Source organism: Arvicanthis niloticus, chromosome 6 (genome assembly GCF_011762505.2).
Source record: "Arvicanthis niloticus isolate mArvNil1 chromosome 6, mArvNil1.pat.X, whole genome shotgun sequence".
Taxonomy (NCBI): domain Eukaryota; kingdom Metazoa; phylum Chordata; class Mammalia; order Rodentia; family Muridae; genus Arvicanthis; species Arvicanthis niloticus.
This window is the reverse complement of record NC_047663.1, coordinates 1,544,649-1,563,315: the sequence shown is the minus strand read 5'-3', so window position 1 is coordinate 1,563,315 and position 18,667 is coordinate 1,544,649. Positions and strand designations below refer to the sequence as shown.

The window sequence follows — 18,667 nt, the reverse complement described above, 5'->3', positions numbered from 1 at the left end:
CCTGCCTCCTTTTCCTGAGCAGCTGGGATTTCAGGGCTGCATTACTACACCAGCATGACCATGACTCACGGCTATAAATTAACTGGTATTTGAGTTAAAAAATAATACGGCGAGGGCCAAACCCATTCTGTATAGTTCTGCTTATATTCCACACCCAGAGTACCCAACACACCTGATCTCTGGCCTTGGTCAGGCCTTGGATCAAAGTCTCTGATCTCTGGATCTGGTCCCGTTCAATGTCATCACAGCGACGCTGCCAGTCGAGGCCCAGCTGTACCTGCTCGCGCCCTAGGTTCTGTTCCCTTTCCACTGCCAGGGACAGCTGCTGCTTGTACCTACAGACACATGCAATGGCCCATGTTAACTTTCTCTCCTGAGGTCCCTTCAACATGAAGAGCAAAGGTGGGGTGAAACACAAGGCTGACATGATGCTCTGCCCCTCCTTCCCATCACACCCGTGGCTCATGCTGAGGAAGGATGCACGCATGATATGAGGAGAAGCTATCCTAAGAGAAACCTGGAGAAACAATAGCACCTGTGGACAGGTAAACATAAAGAACAGATATCAAGATTCAACAAATGCTGGCGAAAACAGGGCTGGAGGGAGAGGGCCACACTTGGTGGAGAGAACCAGTATGCAGACTGAAGAGAAGTGGCCAGACCTAAGCCAGGACTGCTGTGTAAGTCCTCTAAACAGAGACCTAAAAGGCAAAACTGGAGCATGTGTCATGGGGGCACAAAGGCTAAAAAAGCAGTAGGGGCTGAGGGTCCATGCCAGACAGTAGTCTGTAGACAGAGGGGGACAAACAGGCCTGTTCACAGTTGTACAAAGGCCAGTGTGGCAGGAAGCCAGTACAACCCTAATGCAGGTGCACTTGACGAAAACTTCACATCACTCTGAAGACAAAGCTGAGAGGGGGCCATGCCCAAGCACAAGCTAAGCTGTGCTGGAAAGGGAACTTCCAACACTAATTATATCTGATGGAAGGATGGCTCAGAGTTAATCATCTTGGCTCTGATATCAGGGTCAATCAGAATAACAAACCAAAGCCAAAGGAAATAGAACCACCACCACCACCACAACACAAAGCAATGGAGATAATCAAATCCAAAGCTGGTTCTTCACGAAGATCAGCATAACTGATAGAAGCGATAAGCCTCCAATGAGGCTGGTCTAGGGGAAAGGGGAGGCCATCAAATGAGCAGTGTCATGAGTAAGAGGCCTTTGCTATCCACTCACAGGCAGGAAGATTACAGGAACCAGGGACAGGGAAAACAGACTAGTGGACAGGGGAACACAAAGCACCAAAACGGACAGAAAAAATATCAGAGGAAAATCTAAAAAAAAAAAAAGCATCAGCCAGGGTCGGGCTGGAGAGATGGCTCAGAGGTTAAGAGCACTGACTGATCTTCCAGAGGTCCTGAGTTCAATTCTCAGCAACCACATGGTGGCTCACAACCATCTGTAATGAGATCTGGTGCCCTTTTCTGGTCTGCAGGATACATACAGGCAAAACACTGTATACATAATAAAAATCAATCAATCTTCAAGGCCAGGGTCAAAAGACACATTATGGCCACCACCTCAGAAGTCCAGTCCACAAAGGCCCTCCCCCAGGGCAGCCTGTAGTTAGGGGTGGGGCGGTTGGGCTGACCACAGACCTAAGGGGGTCTGGGTTAGTGGTGTGGTGTAGATGTGTATGGCATCCAGATTCATCCTGTGGACGATGCTTTATTATATCTGATTGATGACATTATGGAAACAGGCTCCTACCTTCACTCAAGCATAAGTTAATACAATGAATGGGAAAACGAGCATGGGGTTTGTTTGATCTTTCCTTCTCTTTGAGACACAGTCTCTCTATGTAGCCCTGGATGTCCTATAGTGCTATGTGGACCAAGCTGGCCTTGAAGTCATGGTAATCTGTCTGCCTTTGCAAGCTGATGGCAGAGGAAGGCGGCCACTGCTCACCACCACACCAACTCTTGGTGCTTTTCCCTTTTCCTCATCTCAAAGTCTCTGGGCCTGGATGTTTGCTGTCTTTACCACCACCTCGATCTGCTGTCATCCCAATGACCATTCCTCCCCCGGGAATGCAGGGCCAAGTCTGTTTGATGTGGTTTCAATCCTGAGGACCAGTAATGGTTCTTGTCTGCAGGAAACAGCACAGGAGACTGCCTTGAGGACAGTACCTGTCTATGTCCTGTTGGAACCTGGCCACCTGTGCCCTGAGCTTCACCTCTTCTTCCTGTAGCGACTGAACCTGAAGGTCTTTAGAGACAGCCTCCTTGGACATCTGAGCGATCTGGGCATCCCAGGCAGCTTTCAGAGCTGCTGCATCTTCACGAAATCTACACAGGAAGAAGTGAGTGAGTGAGTGCAGCCAGGCTCTCCTGCTCTCTCTCTCATGCTCTTATGCAGACCCAGAGGAATGCACACCGTTGTCCAGACCTCATCAAAGAGCCACATTAGAAGGTAAACCATCACCTAATTTAAGAAGGAGGTTCTACTCAGGAAGAAATACCTAGCAGCCAGCTGTGCAAACGTTAACTAATTGACTACAAAGGGCCGGATTACACAAGGTGGAAAGCTGATCTGTGCACACAGCCTGTGGGCTTGAGGAAGCACACTTCAGTGAAAAGCACAAGGAGGCTCCCGTCGGCTTGGCAGCTGACTGCTGCTGGATGAGCATCCAAACGCAACGAGCTTCCCCCAGAAAACACAGTGACACCTTCAGGGGACTCATTGTACTGATCTAAGCAAGACCATCCCTGCTCATGGGAACAACTCTGCTTTTGTCACACGGGTGCACCAATGATCACATCCCTGGGAACAGACCTTCTGGGGCTCTGTGCTAAAGAGCTGTCCAATGTGGGCATGACAAGAGAATGGTGAGTGGCTGCCCCGATTAAGAGCCAGGTGTTGAGTTTCCAAGTGCTGAAAACAGGTACATGGAAGGCATCCATCTGCAGCCACTTTGGGCAAGCCTAGCCAACTCTGCCTTCTGCCCTGGTATCTGGGACTGAGGAAATGGTCCTAAAAACACCCTCAGCAACACTTTTCACCAGGCTGCTTCCCAGGCTGGCCGACACTCCCAGGGCCGACATTCTCAGCACAGAAACACCTACCTGGTCCAGTGACCAGTGTCACTGTGGCCTCCTTCACATTCTACCTCCCTTCCCCAACACGTGGCCTGGCTTAGCTGCTAGTACAGCTACCACACTCTTACTATGAAGACCAGCACACACTGACAGCTCCAAGTGGAGCAGGTACGCCACTACCAGACCTGTGTTTTTATCTTAATCCTACATGTGTGCCCTGTGGTTCCAGAGCAAACCCACCAAGAAGACAAGCCACTAAGCACTGAGGTTGCCACACAATGCCGCCAGTACATGCTCAGGACAGAGGTGGAATGGTCACCAAACTCCCCCCCCCACAAGTGAGAAGAGAAATTCAAGTTTGGGATTTCTGAACCTGTTCTCTTGAGATGGAGTTTCAGTTTGTAGCCTAGGCTGGCCTCACCTTCAGAGTTCTGAGATTACAGATATGTGTCACCCTGCCCTGTTTTCTGTTGTCAGACAAATGCCCTGTCTGTGTAGCAATAACCCTTAAGAAGCAAAAAATACTTAGAGACAAAAACTAAAAATTAGTTAAAACTGGGTGTGGCACATTGTAATTCCGGCACTTGGGAGGCTAAGGCAGAAGGATTATGAGTTCCAAGCTAGCCAGGGCTATATAGAGTGAGACCCCTCAAAACACAAGGTCATTTAGTTTAAGGCTTCAAGAGGAGACAAGAAGCAGCCAGGCTCTGTAAGGCCCTCCACTGCAGCTACACTGATAGAGGAATAAACGAGAGCTCACTAGACTTAACAAAGTACTGTGCACCAAACTTCCTAAAGTATAACTGTTAATGTTTTATTTTCACTTTATGTTGTGTGGGCATGTCCTCTGCATGTGGGTCCTGAGGACTGGACTGGGATCCCCCTGGAGGAGCAGCCGTCAGTCTTCAGCACTGAGCTCTCTCTCCAGCCCATGTAGAATAAGCTTTAGTTTCCTGATACTTTACAGGTCTAAGAACTACTTCTCCCCCATAGTATAAGCGTAATTTGGCAGCAATTTTTTTCTGTTTAAAAAAAGAGAGAGATAAATACCCCCAATCCAAAGAAATACCCAGTTGCTAAGCCTGGGAATGTTAGTGAACGCCTGACTTCAGTGCTCCTGTTGAACAGTGTCCCATGCATTTCCTCACCGCCCAGGACAGGGCTCAGTGCCGCACGCCCAGCGCCATTACATCTCTCCAGCACCCACAGTTCCCGACATCAGGCAAAGCAGAGCAGGTTGCCCAAACACTCTGGCTTGAATTAAATATTGGGAAGGAGCCAGTGTCCTGGAGCATGCCTGTAATTCCAGCACTTCATAGGCTGAGGTGGGAGAATGGAGGCTTCCAAGCCACCTCAGGCTACACAGGGAGACATTGTCTCAAAAAAACAAAAACAAAAACAAACAAACAAACAAATAAAACCAGTTAAACCCAGAGCTGTATGGTCCTGAATTTCCAACTCTGTTCATGTCCACAAGAGAACTGAAAGCAATATCTGTGAAGGAAGTCTGTACGTCTGCACTAAAGCAGTGCTACTCCTAAGAGCCGCGGCGGACACCCATGTGTACAGAGCAGCCTGGCCAGGCTGGAATATCAGCCTTAAAAACACAACGTTTGACTTAACAAACCACTGCCCTCCACGGCTCAGGTGACTAAAGTAGTTAACTTGTGTTAGCTACAGTATTTTGTGTGTACGTTCAGGAGTGTGAATGAGGACATGTGCAGACATGTGTGTGCAGGTACGTGTGCACAGGTCAGACAGAGGTCAACCCTGGGTGACACTCCTTAGCACCCATCTGCCTTGAGAGAAGGCTTCTCACTGGGACCTAAGGCTCACCGAGTACGATAGGCTAGCTGGCCAATAAGGCCCCCATGGCTTCTGGAGGTGCATATATTTTGATACAATCACAACTTAAAAGAGAATGTCATCCTATAAATATGCATGACCCTTGAGAACTTGAGTCTCTGTGACAGGCCAGACACATAAGGGTAAGTGCCATAAGATTCCAATTGATGTGCTGTTCCTAGAGTTAGAAAACTCACAGACAGTGCAGACTGGAGGTTGCTGGGAGACCAGGGAAGGAGTAGCAGCTGGAACTGAAAAAAAACAGTACTGCAGACAGCTGAGATTGCATGTGTCATAGTCTTTTTTTACACTAAAAAGATTACGTGGCTAGCTTGGCCAGGCATGGTGCTGTACACCTGTAACCCCAGCAGCACTTGGGAGGCTGAGGCAGAAAGATAAGTTAGAGGGGGAAGGGGCCAGCTATAGTGACACATGATGGCAGTCCCAACACTTGGGAGGCTGAGGCAGAAAGATAAGTTAGAGGGGGAAGGGGCCAGCTATAGTGACACATGATGGCAGTCCCAACACTTGGGAGGCTGAGGCAGAAAGATAAGTTAGAGGGGGAAGGGGCCAGCTATAGTGACACATGACGGCAGTCCCAACACTCGGGAGGTGGAGGCACAAGGATTAGAAATTCAAGGCCATCCAAGGTCATAGAGCAAGTTCTGGGCCACGTTTACACAAGTGAGACTTTGTCTCAGAAAACCAAAAACTGAAGACAATAGGTCAACTTTGCTGCATTATATATACTTATCACAAGTAATCGTAAATATAAAAACCATATAATTTTAAAAAAGCATTACTAGAAATGGCTGCGGGGGTCAGGGGTAGGCAGAAAGCCCCTACCTACTGCATGCAAAATTCCATTCTAAAATGGCCCATGGCTGCCTGGGGCACAGGCACACAAGGCTGTTGGGTGGGCAGGCCAGAGGCAGCAGCTCACTTGTCAGTAAGGGCATTCTTCTCCTTGGCGTCCTCAGCTCGAATCCGCTCAGCCCTGCACAGTTGTCCCTCCAGTGTTTCACATCGAAACTGAAGCTCCAGCACCTTGGTGTCCAGCGCCTGCAGCTGCTCTGCATGGGCACCCCTCACTGCTGCCAGCACTGTGTCTTTCTCCCTGACTTGACGGTCAAGCTCTTCATGTCTGAAACACAGGGAAGGGTCCCACGGTGGCTCACTCAGTGCCCTGGAACCTTCCAAAGTGTGTGTCACCCTTTCTTACACTACAGTTGTCCCAGACAAGTTGGTTGGCTCTGCAGGAGTAACTTGTGGGGGTGCTTGCTCTTCCCACATAAGCAGACCTTCTTAAACGCCAGGCTCTCAGAGGCGCCCAAAGCTCACACACACACCAAAGCAAGTTCACAAAGCACTCATAGCAGACAACAAAGCTTGAGCAGCCCATGAAAAACTGACGCTACCTGCCTCCCAGATGGACAGATTCCTGAGTGCTCCCTTAGTGTATCAGTTTGTACTGCACAAATCCTGGCACAAGAAAACACAAGAAAGAATTTGTCCCCCTTCTTCCTCCCAAGTGTGGCTGGGAGGCCTAAGTGTGTGGTAGCTACCGTCACTGTTTTCCTTGGAAGAGAAAGTAAATGATTCTTGCCCTGGAGGCTGAGCCACAGCTGAGCTTCTAGCTGGCACCCCCAGCCCCACTCCTGCTGACTATGCTGGTCCAGCACCTCCTAAACCCTGTGGTGCCTTCACTGCATTGCTGCAGTTCCCTCTTGAGCCGACATACCACCTATTTCCTGGGTGTCCCAGACACCTGGCAACATGAATCGCCTGCTGCTGTTGGCTGTGGTCCAACCCACACTGAGCACGGGGCATATCAGCAGGGAAAAGAGAAGCCAGTCTACATCTGTGAGAGTAAGGGGTGTTGACCAGGTAACCATGTCATGGCAAAGCTTGGAGCTATAGTCTAAAACTTATAAACTAGTTAGTAAAACACCCAAGTTTTAAATGTTAACATTTAATTTTTAAACCTACTTATCTAGTGTGGGGGTGAGTGTGTGGAGTCAGCTCTCTCCTTTTACCACGTGGGTTCCAGGGATGGAACTCGGGTCACCCACTGTGGTGACAAGTGACTTTATCCAAAGAGCCATCTCATTTACCCATAAAAGTTAAAATTTAACTAAGGTTATATTTTAAAAGCCTGTTTTAAGACACTGGAGACTAAATCTAGAGTTTTAGACATTCTTAGTTCGTGTTTTATCAATGAACTGGATTGGAGTCTTGGCTCTTAAAACATTTTAAGCTCTGAGACACTGGATGCCTAGCCCTGTCTGAGGAAGTAGAGCATGGAGCCAACCCAAGTGGCCTCCCAGCTCAGCTCCCCGTTTGTCACAGGGTGCTTGTCTCCAGCGAGTATGATCCAGACTCTTTTCCAGTGGCACCACCCAGACAGAAATACGCACTTCCTCCTGAAAGTCTCCTCAGCTTTCTTCTTGGCCAGCTGTACGGAGTAAAGCTTCTTCTCCAAGTCCTTTATCCTAAACAGAAACTGTATCAGTAAAGAGCAGTTACATAAGAGACCAGAGAGTAGAGCTGGAAGAAGCCAGGAAGGTAGGGCCACCAGGATCCAGTCCATGGCCACAATGCCTTGAGAGCAGACCCCACGCACCGAGCATCCTTCATGGCCTCCAGGTCCTGGAGTTCCCGGGCATGGTCCTGTAGCTTTCTCTCTAATTCAATGTGCTCTGTTTCTGCTTTCTGCAGACTCTCTGTTGCCTGTGCTCCAGCTTCTCTCAGAGATTGCAGCTCTTTGTTTAGTAGTTTTATCTGAGAAAGATTGAAAAGTTCCAGGAGAGTCACTGGGTAAAAGAAACAGTGTGAAGCCTGGCATGGTCCCAGCACTTGGCAAGAGGCAGGCAGATCTCTGAGTTTGAGGCCAGCCTGGTCTTATAGACCGAGTTCCAGGACAGCTAAGGCTACACAGAGAAACTGTCTCAAAAAACTAACTAACTAACTAACTAACTACCTAACTAACTAGCAGAGGAGCAGCACGGTGTTATGCAGCACAGGCTGACTAAAGCGGGCAACAGTGACCCTGATGACTGGAAACCCTCCAGAAGCCCCGCCTGGCCACTCACCTTGAGCTCATGGGTCAGGACTACATTGCTCATGTCATCAGCCCTCAGCTGGAACTCGTGCTCTCTTCTCTGCATTTCAGACTCAAACTCCAGCAGCAGCTCCTGGAACAAAAGAGCCAGAGTGAAAGAGAGCAACTGCCGCAGACACCTCAGCTCAGGCATGGGGCTGCCACTCATCGTGAATGATGACGTTTTTACAGTACATACAAAGTTTCCTCTTCTACATAAAAACTGTTTATTTCCTTACCACCATTCTTCAGTATCTATATATCTATATCTGCCTTTAATCCCAGCACTTGGGAGGCAGAGGCAGGCGGACTTCTGAGTTCGAGGCCAGCCTGGTCTACAGAATGAGTTCCAGGACAGCCAGGGCTACACAGAGAAACCCTGTCTTGAGAAACAAAACAAAACAAAACAAAAAACAAAACAAAAAACAAAACAAAAAACAAAACAAACAAACAAACAAAAAAAACCCAATCAACCAAACAGAGAAAGAACAACAAAATGTCTCAGGTAGAATGGGGTCATAAGTGAGTCCATCCTAAGAAGCTTCTCTCTGAGGGATAACTGGTGTACTTCATGATGTTCTGTTAGCACCCAGGCTGCACAGTTGTCGCTGTCAGGATAGCATACGTTCCCTTCTGTACACTTCCTTTTCATTTCTCACTCGATGAGACCCGCCATGGGCGCCTCAACTGATAAGAGTGTTTAGATGCTCCAGCTACCAGTGAACCAAAAAGCCTAATTGATTTATTACTGGGCCAGGTACCATCCTCTCATTTTTGATCATCAGCACAGAGCAAGTGACCCTGGGGGGGGGGGGGGCACTGAATGCTTAGGGACTCATGCGAGCCCCTTAGTTCTGGGCCCTGTCCTGCCCACCACCAGACTCTGGCCCTGAAGGACAGGCTGAGGAAGTACAGATGCAGCTCTGGGAGTCGCCCCCACCCCTACCCCATGCACCATCCAGACCGGGCAGACGGGTGCACAGTGTGAGCTCCACAGCAGCGGTTTTTACTTTCTGGCTCAGGAAACTGCAAAAGGCACAACTAGAAGTTATGTTTCACTTTTTTCAGTCCCTTCAAAGGGAAATGTGAGATATATAGTCACATGAATGACCCTTACTGGAATCAGAATATTAAAATCATTATTATAATTATAAAATCACAGAAGAATGTGTGGTGCCTTCGGTTAGCATAGAAACAAAGGAAGGAAAAAGAGAGGGAAGGGAGGGAAGGAAGGAGGGATGGAGGGAGGAAGGAAAGAAAGAAGAATGGAAAGAAGGAAGGAAGGAAGGAAGGAAAGAAGGAAGGAAGGAAGGAAAAAGGGAGAGAGGGAGGAAGGGAAGGAGGGAGGGAGGGAAAGGAAAGGATAGGAGGATGGTGAGTTAGTTGGTGGAACATACCTGTAAAAGAAGAACCTGGGAGGCAAAGATGGAGAAGATTCCCTCAAGTTCTAGCCAGCCTCAGCTACATGTTAGGAATCTGTCTGAAAAGACTCAAAATCAAAGCAACCAACTAACCAAACAACAAACCCACAGAGGAAGTGCTGCAGGCTGTGGCCACCAGAGGGCAGAGTTGCACACCACATGGAGCCTGTGCTGCCACCATCTGGTCTTGCAGGACAGTGTGATGAGCAGACATGGCCTGTCTCCATTGTACTCTTGTAGTCAAGGTTCTGGGGACTGTGTCTCTGGATAAACCATGCGTCTTCGCACTACAGTCTGTCACTCTCTGTCTCCTTGCACGTGTTCTTTGTCACCCTCTGTGCTCAAACAAAACGGAAGTGCTTGTGACACCTGCCTCTTCCCATCAGACCCATCAGGGCTCAGAGTCAGGGTTAGGGTTAGATGTCCCCACTGGCTCCCCTTCTGGGGATAACAAGAGTTGGCATGCTCTTATCTGCAGGGACCTACTACCCAAGCATGCCCAATCAGCCTGCTGGCTACTTCTCTCACGTCTGGCCCAGTAGGTCCTCAATCATGTCTGTCACTGCTCTACACAAACACTCAACAGTTTCCCACGGTGCCCAAGTCTGGAAGGCCCTGGAGGCCGAGCTTCATCTTGGACATTCCTCCTCTGAACTTGAACTTGAACTCTAGCTTCTAGGTATCCCTGAGCACACAGGTAGGTTCTTGTCTTCCTCCTGCTGAGCTCTTCTCTGTACCCTCACCAACTTCTACAGCCCTTCTTGCCCAGTCACTGTACTTGAGTCCAACCACACCCCACTCCCGACCCTCCTGTCTCGTCACATGACAGGCAGTTAATTTAACTGTCCCAGGGTGTTCTGTGCTCTATGAGGGCAGGCATGACAGGTATGATAGGTATCCATGCGCAACCCCAAGCCTGAAGAGCCACCAGCAGGTAGTATGCATTCAGAAACATTTCTGAAATAAGTGGGTAAATTTTCTCCAATGTCTTGTGAACCAGTGACTAATCAATAAGAAAAAGAATTTTCTCTGGCTCACAGTACGTGATAAAGTTAAACAGACCATTCAGTTACTAGTCATCAGCTTGTTTCAATGTATAAGAGGAAAAGTCATTATTTCACTGAATCAGTTCTATTTACAAGGGTGACCAACATGTGAGACTCTGGCCCAACAACAGAAAGACAGGGCCTTGAGGAAGTCTGTGTTTACGCAACTCTCTCCTCACAACTACCCAGAAGGCCAAGACTGCTCCAGGCCACATCAGGCTGCCTCAGGCTGGCTATTCCAGCCTATGCGGGACAGGCCTTTCCCTAGCCTCCTGCATAGTAGGAGTACAGCATATACTCCTGGTATAGTAGCATGTCAAGGCTTCTTGCTGCCAGAGACAGGGATGCCACCTGAATGACAGAGCCTAAGCTCCCTGGTGTCTAAAGGGACACTAAGTGCATTTTGCTGAGTCTGAGCAAACCAACCACTCAGCTGCCTTTTCCAGCTAAAGACTCTCTTGAGACTCCTGTGGTGACTTTGGTACCACTGCAAGAGTGTCATTTCTTAGACATGACAGACATGACAGTTGTTGAGTTGGTTTTGGTGGTTATTGTTAACTTTTTAGACAGGTTCTCATTTTGTAGGCCAAGATGGCCTTAAACTCATGGTGATTCTCCTGCCTCAGCCTCTCAAGTATTAAGATTACTTGTTACCTTGAACCACCACATCTGGTACAGTCAATCTTTTCTTGACTACATATTTCCAGGCTCTAGCTCAATGTGCAAAACTCCTGGCTGTTTTGGACATCAAACCAGTCATTCCCACTCCACTCCCTTAAAGGCACAATCGCCCTTATCAGACCCAGACAGGTGCCCTGAAGGGAAAGCTAGGTGGGAATGGCAGGGCTGATGGAGACCTCAGGTGACTGGTAGAGTGAGCAGGAGAGAAAGAGTTCTTGGAAGGCAGGCTTCATTGAGAACCCCTTTTAATCAGGGGGAACAAAGGCTGTTTAAACCTTTGGGGGATGAGTAGGGGCTATGGGATGAGTGTCAGTCACTGGCCAGGGCCAAGGTACTGGAAATGCCTTATTTGCATAAGGAGGAGTTCCAGGTGCTTGCTGAACTTGACCTTGGTTTTTGTTTGTTTAGTTGGTTCGTTATTTGTTTTGTTTTGTTTTGTTTTTCCAAATAGCATCTCACTATGTAGCTCTGGCTTCCCTGGAACTCACTAGGTAGACCAGGTTGTCCTCAAAATCAGAGATCTGTCTGCCTCTACCTCCCAAGTGCTCAGATTAAATGTCACACACATGCCACCATGACTCAATGGTTTGGCTTTTGTTATTTTATCTTTCTTTCTCTCAGAGCTGAGAACCAAACCCAGGGCATAGCAAATGCTGTACCAGCTAGATCCCCAATCCCCTCTTCCCCCACCTTGGTTTTGTTGTTGTTTTTTGGTGTGTGTGTGTGACAGACAGACAGACAGACACACACACACAGAGAGAGAGAGAGAGAGAGAGAGAGAGAGAGAGAGAGAGAGAGAGAGAGAGAGAGAGAGAGACTCATATTGCCCTGGATGGGCAACTCACAGAGATTCTGTGGGACTTACAGCGATCCCCCTGCCTCGATTGGATTTAAAGTGTGCACCACTAAGCCAGGCTCCCTATTTCCTTTTTGTCAGTAAACTCTTGGTCAGCCACTGGGTCTTGGTATAAACCCAAACACTTGGCTATAAGCCACCAGTTTCCCACGAGACTCCAGCTGGTTCATCATCTGACCCAGGAAGCTATAGTCTGACATTCACTGCACTGCCATCAAAGAAAATGGTATCTACAAGAGTACGGTGAGTTGAAAGGCTATAACCCTCATTCCAGCTACCGGGCCTTCTCTCTAAAGCCTACATCCGTGGCCTCAGGGTGAGATCCTATAAGCAGTTCACAGAGGAAGATAAGTAAGCTTGGCTGTATCGTGATTTTCAGGCACCACCTGAGAGTGCATAGCTGCAACATACAGGCTCTCCCCAGGATATTCCTGAAGGACAGCAATCCTTCCCAGTAGGCAGGACTTTGGGCAGTGAACTCACTTTGTTTGGAAGAAAAAAAACCTGGGCAAATATGCAACTCTATTCTGATTCACATGCTGCAGGCAATGGCTTGGCTGGATGGTAGACTAGACCGCCTGTTCTGTAGACAGTAAATAATCTCTCTCCTTCTTCAATCGTCCCTAAACTGCCCAGGGGATTCATGAGCAGCTGTGGCCATGGCGTCAGGCCTCGGCAACGTGAACTTCCCACTTAGCAAGGCCGATCTGGCTAAGCTACTGTAGGTGTCCATTCTGCCAGCAGCACAACCCAGTTCTGAGCTCTGCCCCAGCATCACTCCCAGGATGAGTAGCCAGAGACCTGGTGGCAGACTGATTAACACTGGTCCACTGACATCATGGAGGGGACATCACTGTATCCTTATTAGGAGAGATATTTATTTATGGACTTACTTTCCCTTCATGTAATGCTTCTATCAATACTACAGCTTATGGACAGATATCATCCACAGGGATGATATTCCACAGAGCATTTTTTTTCTGCCCAAAAAAACTCACTTCACAGTCAAAGTACTCAGTGGGCTCGTGGTTTTAAGATGCATGGATCTTACCATGGTTTCACCATTGAGCAGCTGGCTTGACTGAGCAGTGAAGAGGAGATTTTTGGAGATTAATTTACAAGGCCAGCTAGGTGGCATTATCGTACTGAGCTGAAACGAGGTCTAGAAGGCTGAATAAGCTCTGAATTGAAATTCAATAAATGGTCACTCCTGCCAAGGCAACAACTCGTGAGTCCAGGAGCTGAGAGGCAGCGATAAGAACGGCACTGCTCAGCATCGCCATCAGGGCTAGCAAAGCCTCCACCTCCCGTTCCCAGGGCGCTGTGCTCTGCTGTGTGCGCTGCATGTCCTGATTCCAGTGGGAAATTCTCCTACAGGCACTGTAATGATTCCTGGACCTCCCTCTCAGGCACTGTTACCATGCTGGGCCCTGCAGCCCTGGGTCAGTAGGTGAGGAAAGGAACAATGGTGTTGACTGAGGTGAATGGGCCAGACTCCCAGGGCGTCCTGGATGATTATGCCACAGTGAGGTCTGGAAGATCCCTGAGATATCTTCTGGTATTACCATGTTCTATGATTATGGCCAGTGGGGCCAGACATGGTAGAATATAAGAATTTATTTCCTTTCTCTTTAAAATAAAGGAACATTTTATTTTAAAAATTCAAATATATTTCTAATGAAAATTCATGTTGATTTATTAAGCATTCACAGACTGTCAGGCTCTGTTTAAAACACCAAGTCTGTTCATGCTCTTTTAGAGCAAAATCTACTGTTGTTTTCCACTTGTTTTTACATGAGACTGACATTTCAGTTCCACTGTCAGAATGATATCATCAAGGTTGCTCAAGACACAAGTTTGCAATCACGGAAGAAGCCCATCCCACAGCTAAGGAGGAAGTGTGTTGGTTGTGACATCACTTCCTGTCTGCCCTCTAAACCCACCACTTTCAGCTCCTCCTCCTTGACCTCACCTGCCACTGCTTCTAGCAAGACCTTCCTCATCTGGAGGACGAGGCAGAAATCTCTGCAGTGGCAGCAGCTTTTAGGAGTCAATATAATTTATAGGTGTCTATATGTCATTTTTAAAGTAAGCTGTCTTCAAGACTTCTAACAATTTAAGTGGAAAAAAATCTCTGAGTCGTTCAAATGTTTCATCCATTTTTCCAATTTGTCCTTTGGTTCCTAAAAACCCAGAAGTGTTGAAATAAGGCACCTTGAGCTGCAGACGTTGCTCTGGTTCAGAGCACTGGCTGCTCTTCCAGAGGACTTGCATCTGCATGGTGGTTCACAACCATCTGCAATGCCAGCTGAAGGTCTGATGGATACCCTCTTCTGGTCTCTGTGGGCATGCACATACATTCCAAAACACCAATACACATAAAATTCAAAGAAGAAGGAAAAAAAGGCATCTTACTGTCTTCTATGGTACATTTACAGACTCATCTTCACAGGAATGCAGGAACTCTTCAAACACGAACACACGCTCTGGCTACAGAGATGACTCCAACACCCAGCCTAATGACCTGAGTTCAATTCCCCGGTACTAAAGTGGTAGACAGAGAGAACTGACTTCCACAGGGCGTCCTATGGCCTTCATAAGCATGCGACAGCATGTGTATGTCTGCCCCCATATGCACACAAACACATTAATGTAATACATTTTAAATGAAAATACACACCGGGCAGTGGTGGCGCACGCCTTTGATCCCAGCACTTGGGAGGCAGAGGCAGGCGGATTTCTGAGTTCGAGGCCAACCTGGTCTACAGAGTAAGTTCCAGGACAGCCAGGGCTGCACAAAGAAATCCTGTCTCAAAAAACCAAATAATAATAATAATAATAATAATAATAATAATAATAAATAAAATACACGGTGTGCATCTTCTGAAGGCTTTTTGTCTTGGCCTTTGTTATAGCCTCTAGAGCTATCCCCTCGCTCCCCTCGCTCCATCTCCTCTTCCAGTGCCTCTGAAAAGTGGCTGTTGTTATTGCCATCAAGGCTGAAGCCATCTCTTCTGCCACTTTAAATAAAGACTACAACCTCTGCTTCAAAAAGACAGGATCTCCCCTGCCAGGGCCACACACTTCCAGCCCAGACCTGCACACTCCATGTTTTTTATTTTTCTAACAAGTTTTCATTGTGTAGCCTACAGGGTCTAAACACTTGCACTCTCTGTGACTGCTATGACAGTGTCACATGACCATGCCCAACTATTCCTTTCCTATTTTGTTAAGAATATGTGTGTAATATAGACACATGTATGATGCAACTATCTTTTTTTCTTTCTTCTTCTACTCTTTTGTCATATAACATAATAGCGATTCATTATTACCAGATCTGGATTAAAGTACTAAAGTTATGGATATCAGGAGAGTGAGCATTCATTAAAAGTTCATCTGGACAGGGCGGCGCAGACACTTGGAAGGTTGAGGCAAAACTGAGGTCCTAGAACTCTGTAGTTTTGGCCTCTGCCTTTCGAGTGCTGGGATTAAAGGCTGCACTACTACTGGATGGCTACAAGGCCTTAAAACAAACAAACAAACAAACGTTCCCTTCCACACTTGGGAACAATAGCACATTTGTTACTATGTTCACAACTGTTGTCTCAGGTTCCATAGGAGGACAACCTTCTAGTGTCTTTATTTTGAGGTTAAATATGCTTATAGCAATGGGGAGATGTGTAATGGGGTTTAGTTGACAAGGTTTCCCAGCTAGTTGGTAAGTGATTATTTTTGGGTATGTCTGTGAGCAAGCTTCTAAGCAAGATGAACATCTGAATCAGTGTATTGCATAAAGAAGACCCATCTTCTTGGTCCAGGTAATGTCAGCCAGTCTAAAGACCAGAGAACACTCCTTTGATCTCTGCTTGAGTCCTGACCTCATCTCTCCTGCCCTTATAGGGTGGCACTCCAGTTTCTAAGGCCTTTGGGTTCAGACATAACCAAGTTCTATGGTCAGCTCACTAACACATGTGCTTCTGCATACATGGTAGAAAGTGGGGTGGCCCCCACAATCTCTAGGGTCAGCTCACTAACACATGTGCTTCTGTCTACATGGTAGATAGTGGGGTGGCCCCCATGATCTCTAGGGTCAGCTTACTAACACATGTGCATCTGAATATCTATTGCGTCTTCATTTCCCTCGAGACTTTTGGTTGGTACATGAGAAAAGAACACAGTGGCAGTGAGTTCCAGGAAAGATCTGGACACCTCTCACAGTACCCAACAAAGCCCTACAGCATAAATCAGCCCAAGGATCCCCTTCTCCTGGGAGAGCATCCTCTATGAACCCCTCACCATCTAGATTTCAAACTTGGCAAGGAATGCACCTAAGAACCACTGCCAGCGATGCCCTACCTGTCTCTGCAGAGCAAGTTCACCATCGAGTTCCTTCAGTTTTCTCTCCAGTTTCCACTTCAGGTTCTCATACTGCTCTCGCTGGTGGTCAACTTCGCTGTTCTTGTCACTATGGTAAGCAGACAGGGTGTTCAGAGAGTCACACTGAATGTTCATTGACTGTGCACACTGCAGAGGGCACCTCACCCATGGATCTGGTACATGACTTTTGCAGGGGTGCATGCAACAGGCTTCTAAGAAGTAGGACTTCTGCTTGACCTGAACCTGCCTGCCACCCCTAAATGAAGGGACCAACAGCACAGGAGAAAACACAACACAGAACACAAACTAGATGACAAACAAGAATCAGAAAAAGAGCCAGGCATGGTGGTACACACCTTTAATCCCAGCACTTAGGAGGCAGACAGGCTAATTGCTGTGTTCAAGGCCAACCTAGTCTACATAGTGAATGCCAGGCCAGTCAGGACTATATAGTGAAATGGAAAGTTAATCACTGAAAGATGCCGATATTTAGAAAAACCAAGGGAAACACAGGGGATCTCAGCAAAGAGGGAGATAGAACAAATCAAATGGAAACTTGATAACTAAGTACAAATAGAACCCAGGTCACTATCTTGTTTAATTAGGATCCCAGCTCTTGGGAGGCAGAGGCAGGCAGATCTCTGTGAGCTCAAGGCCAGCCTGGTCTACAGAGCAAATTCTAGGACAGCCAGGGCTACACAGAGAGACCCTGTCTCAGACAAACAACAAATGGAGCCCTGAGGACTTGTGGGTAGTGAACAACTGGTGACTGACACAGTATCTGAACATGACTGAAAGGTCTCAGGTTTGAAAAAAAAGGAAAAAGAGTCACAAAATAATAACACAAAGCCGCTTCAGCTTCCAAGTGTGAGCTGACATCTTTGGGAGTCTCCTCTGGACAGTGGCTGAGCAGCACTTCCTGACTGGGTCACAGGTGCTACAGAACATTTATTAAAGACCTCCATGTCTGACACAACATCTCTGCATGTTCGGTGAAACTTGTGGAATGTATTGCTAAAACTCAGCAGACCAGCGGCTTCCAACTCTAAAGCTGAGAGTGTCAGCAGATAGCATCTGTCATGCTGGGATAGTGGCACATGCCTTCAGTCCCAGCATTTCAGGAGGCAGGGGCGGGTGGATCTCTGAATTTGTGGTCAGCCTGGTCTACAAAGTAAGTTCCAGGGTAGCCAGTGAGATCTTAGGTAAAAAACAAAACCAAAACATTAGGGGCTGCGACCTAAGGGAAAGCTCACACAGTTCCACTGAGCATCCAGTCGCGCACGATCATCACTCACTGGGGACCAGACACGATCATCTGCAAGGGTCATGCACCTGTGGACACGCTCCAGCTCCAGGCGGTGCTCCTGCAGCATTAGCTGATGCTGATGCTGCAACTCCTCCACGTGCCGGGACTCTCTGGTGAGTTCCTGTTTCAGCTTGGCCACCTCTATCTTGAACTCACTGGCCTCTGCTTGTAGGGCCTCCTCCTGCCTGCGGGCCTGGGTGAGTTCGACCTCATAGCGCTCCAGCTCGTGGTCCCGCTCTTCCAGCACCTGAAGGTTGTAAACAAAGTCCTCCTGGAGGCGCTGCAACCTCCCTTGTGCCTCCTCCAGGCGGCTCTGAGTAGCCTGTAGAGCTGCCTCCTGCAGCTGTGCGCGGTGGGTCTGGAGGGCTCGACATTCCTCCTCCTTTCGAGCCAAAAGCTCGCTCAGCTCCCTCTCGGAGCACAGCATGGAGACAGCTGCAGCAAAGGAAACGCGTAGCACACCATTAGGGACTCTGACTCAGAAAAACTTATTTATGTATTTATTTATTTTTGGTTTTTGTTTATTTTGTTTCTGTTGGGTTTTTTTATGTTTGTTTGTTTTTTTCTCTGTCTAGCTTGGTTGTCCTGGAACTCACTCTGTAGGCCAACCTGGTGGCCTCACAGAGATCCACTTGCCTCTGTCTCCCACATGCTGGGATTAAAGGTGTGTGCCACCACTGCTCAGTTTTAAAAGTAATTTTAGTGTCTGCAGATGGGATGGATTCCAGGCGGGGCAGTCTCTTGATGGCCTTCCCTTCAGTCTCTGCTCCACTCTTTGTCCCTGCACTTCCTTTTGACAGGAGGAATTCTGAATTAATATTTTTGAGGTTGGTGGGTGGCCTCATCCCTCAACTGTGGGCCATGTCTATCCACTGGATACGATCTCTACAGATTCTATCTCCCCTTTGTTAGGGATCCCTGCCCCACCTAGGG

At 47.8% G+C, this 18,667-nt stretch overlaps 1 protein-coding gene across 9 annotated transcripts in view; it reads right to left on the bottom strand.

Moving 5' to 3' along the window:
• Ccdc57 (coiled-coil domain containing 57) overlaps positions 1-18,667 on the bottom strand; it is a 99,425-nt gene that overhangs the window by 68,901 nt on the left and 11,857 nt on the right. For 7 of the 9 annotated variants that reach the window (XR_013110823.1, XM_076935297.1, XM_076935296.1 and 4 more), the window contains exons 2-9: positions 17,761-18,169; positions 16,408-16,516; positions 8,040-8,141; positions 7,571-7,728; positions 7,365-7,439; positions 5,891-6,091; positions 2,194-2,352; positions 173-335 (exon numbers count right to left, since the gene is read on the bottom strand). Coding sequence is in view for 8 of the 9 variants with exons in the window: in XM_076935297.1 (XP_076791412.1) it covers positions 173-335; positions 2,194-2,352; positions 5,891-6,091; positions 7,365-7,439; positions 7,571-7,728; positions 8,040-8,141; positions 16,408-16,516; positions 17,761-18,161 (1,368 nt within the window). In the remaining variant the exon portion in view is untranslated. The remainder of the gene's footprint in view (positions 1-172; positions 336-2,193; positions 2,353-5,890; positions 6,092-7,364; positions 7,440-7,570; positions 7,729-8,039; positions 8,142-16,407; positions 16,517-17,760; positions 18,170-18,667) is intronic. The other 2 variants (XM_076935300.1, XM_034507661.2) reach the window with 2 other exon arrangements.